Source organism: Eschrichtius robustus, chromosome 8 (genome assembly GCF_028021215.1).
Source record: "Eschrichtius robustus isolate mEscRob2 chromosome 8, mEscRob2.pri, whole genome shotgun sequence".
In the NCBI taxonomy this organism is placed as follows: Eukaryota; Metazoa; Chordata; class Mammalia; order Artiodactyla; family Eschrichtiidae; genus Eschrichtius; species Eschrichtius robustus.
The window spans coordinates 83281181-83288067 of NC_090831.1; the positions used below are offsets into that span (position 1 = coordinate 83281181).

Genomic DNA, 6887 nt, shown 5'->3' on the forward strand with positions numbered 1-6887 from the left:
AGGGATTTTTAACATTTTTGTGTTTTACCTTCTTAGCTCTTATTTTCGTATATTTTTACATATTCTTTTCAATAGTGTTCTATTTCATTTCATATATTTATATAAATGTCTACTTATATTTTTATATTTACATGCTTATTTTATGTGTATAATTATCTTTATTTTGTATACCTACTCTGTATATGCATATAAATTTTTTTGACATTTAGCTGGTTGTATAATTTTGTATTCTTTTTCTCCACTTTTTAATTTTTTATATTTTCTAGTTTTATTGAGAAATAATTGACATACAGTACTGTATGTTTAAGGTGCACAGCATGATGGTTTGATTTACATGTATTGTGAAATGATTACCACAATAGCTTCAGCTAACATCCATCTTCTCATATAGATACAATTTAAAAAAGAGAAAGGAAAATATTTTTCTCCTTGTGATGGGAACTCTTAGAATTTACTCTTGGAACAAGTTTGCTGTGTATCCAACAGCAGTGTTAGCCATAGTCTTCCCCACTTATTTTTAGGGACTGCATAATATTTCCCGAGTATGGAGGTACCATAATTTATTTGCCCAAATCTCTGTGTTGGAAATTTCAGCTGCTTCTAAGTTTGTTTTTACAGACAGAACAGCATTTTATGCATTTTTTATGCATGTTTTTATGCATTTTTGACTAAAACTGTTATTTCCTCAAAATAGGTTCCTAGAAGTAGAATTGCTCTGTCTAATACCGAGAAACTACAGCCACAACTTAGAACTGGAGCACTTACCATGCACTAGATGTTGTTTTAAGTGCTTTACTTACATAAAGTTATTAATCTCATAACTCTAAGGTAGGTTCTCTTATTTTCCCTGCTCATAGACAAAGAAACCTGAAACACATAGAGGTGAGGTAATACACCCAAAGTTATAGAGTAAGAACATTTTGAAGACTTGATATTATTGCCAATAGTTTTTAAAGTTGCTGGTTTTTAAGAAAATAGGTTATGTTGAGCATTTGGCAACAGCCTTATCAGTAGAGGAGCTACCTTTCAGTCTCTCTCCTGTTATTCTCTAAGTCATCCCTACTTTGGAAAGTTTATTGAGTTCTCTAATGTGCTAATTAAAATTATCAGGGGCAAATTCATTTAACTAATCCTGGTTGCTCAGGGAAATGGCTTTTATGCTCAAGGAATTTGACTCATTTACCAGACAAATAGTGAACGTTTATCTTCAGACAGTTACTGTCTGTGGAACTGATGCCCAGTCTAGGCTCTGCCTCTTTCTGTGGCTCCCTGTTTTGGCTTCATCTTCAGTTGAGTTCTGTCATTGTTTCCCAAATAGACCCGGCTGCACCACAGTCCACTAGGAGCCTTTGAGAAATCTGTAGTCCTGGGTTCCACTCTGGAGAAACTTTAAAAATTTTTATTGTACTTAAATATATGTACATAGAGTTTTGTTTTGTTTTTTATCACAGAGTCCAAAAAGGTTATAACAAAAAATAGCAGTTTGTTCCATACTTCTCAGACTCACTAAAAGAGGCTGCCACTTTCAACTGCTTTGACCATTTCTTCCAATACCTCCATAATTCTAAAACTATTTACTGTTCTTTGTGGCCTTATCAATTTTAATTACTGTTGATTTCTGTTATAGATTAGAAATTAGCTCTCTTAGACCTTACTGTCACTACCTCACCTCCCCTGCCTCCACCTTCCCTATATAATTATATCACAAGGTAACATGATGATGATGAGCCAAAATTCTATGATTTTTTTCATTCTTTCTTACATGAGTTTTACATTTTTCCCTGTACCATTGGATTTCTCAGATCACCATCATTCTGAACTCACGAATGTATCAGATTATCTGTATTTTTTTTTCTTGGAGTGTGCCCTTCCAAAACTTTCTAAACTCTTCTTCCAGTCTAAATTGTTGTACTGCTATTGCCCTAGGACTTTTCTTCACAGGTTTTCCTATAAGGCATCCCCACCTCATCCTAATTCCATTTCCCAAGTCCTATGACTTCCTATTTCTTGTTCCAATTCCTTTTTTTGATGGTATGCAAACTCTAGTAGCTTCCTAAGAAAGGGTGCAAGGGAGCTAAATTTTTGAGTTCCTGAAACTATCTTTATTCTGCCCCTTTTTCCTAGGATGTTGCTTTGGCTGGTTTAGAATTCTAAGTTAATAGTAATTTTCTCTCAGTACTTTGAAGACATTCCTCCGATGTCCTCCAGCTTCCAATGTTACTGTTGTAAAATCTAATGTGCCACTCTGTATAAACTGTTCCTCACCTCCTTCTAGATGCTTTTAGGATCTGTTCTTTGTGCCCACATTCTAAAATTTCACCGTGTTCTCCTTTTGGTCTTTATCATTCATTCTGCTGAGCACTTGGATAGGTCTTTAAATCTGGACACTCATATCCTTCAGTTCTGGGAGATTTTCTCACATTATATTTTTGGACAGTTGCCTTCCCTTCATTCTCTGCTCTCCCTGTACCCCTATCATTATTTGAGTATTTATTATGTGCCAGGCAGTGGAATAAACACATCCTACATGTCCCATTAATCCCTCAAATAAGGAAAGTGCTGTCAGTCATCTTCTATAGATGAGGAAACTGAGGTTCTAGGAGTTTAATCACCTTACTTAAATTCCTCAAGGTAATATGTAAAAGATTGGGGATTCAAGTCCAGGTCTCCTCACCCACGCCTGTGCTTTAACCACTGCATAATGCCAGTCACTTTCAGTTGCAAAAAAGGAGAGGGTTGATTCTCAAAAGACTTTAAATATAAGGAAGCTCAAGAAAGCAACTGCAGAATGATTATTCAAGATTCCAAAAAGTCCCCAGAGAACTCAGCAGAGCCAAACCAGTAGGTGCCAGATAGCAGATTTTAGCAAGCTTAGGGAACAGTTGGCCTGCAGAGGGAGGGGAGCTATAAGGAGCTTAGGAAATCTTACATCAGGGAAGCAGTGTGGTTGGAGGTGTAGTTGAAAAAGCATAGAGACGATTCTAAGTTCAGATCCCGGCCCTGGCGCTCACTAACTGTGTGATGTCTATCTGTCAAATAGGAATGTAAATTGTACAGGGTTCTTACAAAGATTAACTGGGATAAAATACATTAAAGCATCAGTGTACAAGCAGACAACAAATGTTAACCCCCTTCCTTTTTAGAAAATATTCAAGACTACAAAGGAAATATCCATGTAGGGGGAAATAGGAGACATGCAAAGAAAGTACGTGGAGATGAGATACAGATAGGATGGTGAGACGCCCTGCCAGGCTGGCCATGTGCCGACAAAGACTGTGGTAGCAGCATGCATGCAGGTCAACCTGAGCACTCACCCGGAAGAGGCTGGATCACTGTGAATGAGAAAGGAGCTTTCCTCAAACTGTTTTTCTCTCAGCATTCCCTGACTTGATGGGATTATGCATCCTCAAGATGGCCCAAGAACATACTTGCTTCTTCTAGCCTTAAAGTGATTTGGTGCTTGAAACATAATTTTAGAGTCCATGACCTGAAAGGGTGTATGCCTTTTTTTTTTCACTCTTGCTCCCCTCAGCTCTGTATGTGTGTGAGTGCGTGTGCACGCATGCGCTTGTGCATGAGTATAATGTGCAAGAGAGCAAGCCGTGGTGCAGCTTCTCATGGGCAATTCTTTTGCAGTTAGCTCTGAGGGCAGCTCCATCCTATGAAGATTTTGTGGCTGCATTAACCATTAAGGAAGGCGACCACCAGAAAGCAGCTTTCAGTGTTGGGATGCAGAGGGACCTCAGCCTTTACCTCCCCGCCATGGAAAAGCAGCTGGCGATACTGGACACTTTATATGAGGTCCACGGACTGGAGTCTGACGAGGTGGTATGATGTCTGCAGGGCAGCGCCGCCTCCTAACTTCAGGGAATAAAGTTCGCTAAAGTGTTTCGTTGCCCTACTTAATTTCCAGCAGCAGCTTCAGTCCTCTCCAATCCCTTACTTGGGGGGATGGAGAGGAGGAGGCAAAGCCTAGTGCTTTTATGTATAATTTTTAAAATGCATATATGTTTTGTGTGTTTAAAAATCAAGGTGCTATATATTCAGTTCAAAGGGCCTCCTGGAAACCAAATCATAGCTGTTATACAGACGTGAACGGCGAGTTATACGAGCAGATTTGACAAATGAATTTGTTAGTATTGTGTTTTGCTTTTAGTTTTAATGGGCCACCCAAACCCAAGCTGAAATTGAGCAATTTCTTTATCAAGGACTGTAACTCATAGCCAGTGTTTCAGTCAATTTAGAATTAGACTAAAAATTTAGAGGGAGCTCAGCCCCTTTGTTGAAGCTATTGAAATGTAGAGTTCGCTATTCCTAGACGTTCTGCAAAGAATCCTCTTCCCTGTGGCTCTGTGGGCCAGAAGAGCCTGTGTAGTCAGCGTGTCCGGGGCGTTGGTGTGACCAAGCAGTGCCATCCCTGTTTATGGGCCAGGAGACTGGCTCTGAAGAGATGAGTGGTGTGTCCTAGCCCCGAGCTGGAGGACAGTATGGGAGGGGTGGGACAGGTCATCTGAGGTGACCCCGTGCAGTGCACACCCTTTGCCAGCCTGCTTTCTCGGCATCATCTCAGTTGGACATCACAGCAAAACCGTGACATTCAGGGATTATTATTAAACTTCAAAAGGAAGGTTTAAAGGTTGAGGGATTTGCTCAGTCGCACAGCCACTAAATAGAAGAACCACGTGATTTCCATGTGTGATCTGGACCACCTCTGCATCAAAATCACATGGAGTGCTTGTTTGAAAAGCAAATTCCCAGGCCTTACCTTGACCTGAAGAACCAGAATTGTGGGATTGGGACTCAGGATAATAAACCTTGAATTTGAATAAACTTTCCAAGTTATTCTTGTGCACACAGGGTTGAAGAGCTACGAGATTAAATTCTAGTTTACAGAATTCCCAGTCTTCTGCATGAACTAAATGATGTGTCCTTTTTTTCAAAGAGGAAGAAGCTATCGTTGAAATGAAGTAGTTAAAGGGAGAGTGAGAAGTGGAGCAAGTTTACTCAGCAGGTTTCTTAATTGAGCCAGCAGGCCTTCAGGGGCCACGGTTCTGAATGTGCTCTCTGATCAATCTTGGCTTTATCACCAATGGTGCAGAGTAAGCTAAATGCAGCTGCTTATCTATCTTAAAAGCTCTGGGACTGTGTCACAGTTTAAAGGTGGGATTTAAGCCTTTCACAAAACAACCTTGTGTAGGCGTTCTCCTGAAGAGTGTGACGCCAGGACTGTGGCCCCAGTCTCTCAGTAGGCCAGGCTGCCAAGAGTGGGCGGCGGGGAGAGGCCATGGGTGCCTTCCCTGTCAGGGGCTACTCGCTTAAAGTAGCTGGAAGGGAAGTTCCCCAGGTAGAAGGTGAGTTCCTTTGAGGGGCACAGGTGATGCTGTCCCGAGGGTAAAGAGAACTCTCTCCTTAGGTGAGAGGTTAATGTAGGGAGGGGTATTGATTTTTTTTGTCTGTGTTTAAACAAATGGGCATTTGTGTAGCTCAAATTAACGAAGCAGATACTGTGTGCTCAGTAAGGACTTCTGGAAAATGCTTAAACTTTAGAAAAACAACATCAAATATTTTAAGGCTAGGGAGAAAAAGGGTGCTAAAGTGATGTTGATTCTTTTGTATCTTAGCGCTTGCTGTTAGCAGCTGCTAAGATGTGTGTGTGGTCTTCTCCCATTCCCACGAGTAATTAGTGCGGACCTCCATCTCTGGCTAGTGTGAACATGATGGCAGAACTAGGGGATAATTTAGACTTCCTGCCCTTACGGAGCCTCCTAAAAGGGAAAAAGAAAAAGCCACAGCCTTTGCTTTTCCTTGAATGAATGCACGTTAGACATTGCGCCATTGGGTGGGGACGCTACCAGGAGATTGTAAGTGTTGTGAAGCATGACCGTTCGGAGCAAATGCTGGTGCTCCTCGTCACCTCAGGAGAACTGGTGTGGTCTCTGGGAGAGAGGTGGGCACACTGAAAATACCTCAGATTTTCCACCGAGGCTTTGAATACACACAAAAAGAAAGCTGCTCAGCATGGCCATTTCGCGTTTCTATAGGTACTGCCTTGGTGTATATGACCCAGTTTTCTGGGAAAGAAGGGTTTCATATTATCCGGGATCTTTGAGAACCCAGATCAGAGTAACTTGACTAACTTGAATAAGTTGCATTACCTACTCAACACTTTTCCAACCCTACAGAAAGGGGGTAATGTTTTTTGATAGGTATTTTCCTCACTGGAGCATACTAAGTTTACCTAAGATGCGTAAAGCTCTGGAAATTGAACTTCATATTAGATGACAAATTCAACTTGACCTGACGCTTGGCACAGTCAGAGCTTCCTCCTGGACCTGCAGTATTTGCTTCTCCATTGTATTTAAAGGCATAATGTGTGCTAATTGGCATTTACTACCTAAGACGAGGACAAAGAGAAAAGATAAGGCTTTCTCTCCGTCATCCTCTAAGATTCCTGGGACCTCTAAGCTTTCTTTCTCTGACAATGAGAGGAGATGGGAAAACGCTAGTATGTTTGTTGGTTGCTCAAACGTTTTTAGGATTCCCTTTCTAGAGTAACCTTTAGAGAGATCCTGAAGGAAAAGAAAAGGTAATGTGTCTTCTAAGTATCATTAGAAGCTAATAAGTAGCATTTGGACGACCTCTTATACACATAATTTCATCATGTCTGCACTTCTCCCCACAGCAGAAGCCAGCCCTTACACTTAGGAGGGATTAATGTATATTTGTCTAACTGAACAAAATCCTTCCAATGATGGCAAATTTTTTTTGTCCTTTGAAAGCAAATTTGATTCATTATAGCTAATCTTGACAAAAGTGTTAAGTTAGAGGGATACCTTTTGGGGAAGAACCAACCAAGTGATTTTCTCATCACCTCTTGATCCAGCTCC

General features: G+C 40.7%; 1 protein-coding gene across 5 annotated transcripts in view; it reads left to right on the forward strand.

The window, feature by feature from the left end:
• Window positions 1-3888, forward strand: part of PLEKHA8 (pleckstrin homology domain containing A8) — a 92165-nt gene extending 88277 nt beyond the window's left edge. For all 5 annotated transcript variants that reach the window (XM_068549233.1, XM_068549229.1, XM_068549230.1 and 2 more), the window contains one exon: window positions 3637-3888. In XM_068549233.1, coding sequence (XP_068405334.1) covers window positions 3637-3834 — 198 coding nt within the window. In that variant the 3' untranslated portion in view covers window positions 3835-3888. The remainder of the gene's footprint in view (window positions 1-3636) is intronic.
• Window positions 3889-6887: the final 2999 nt, after the last annotated feature.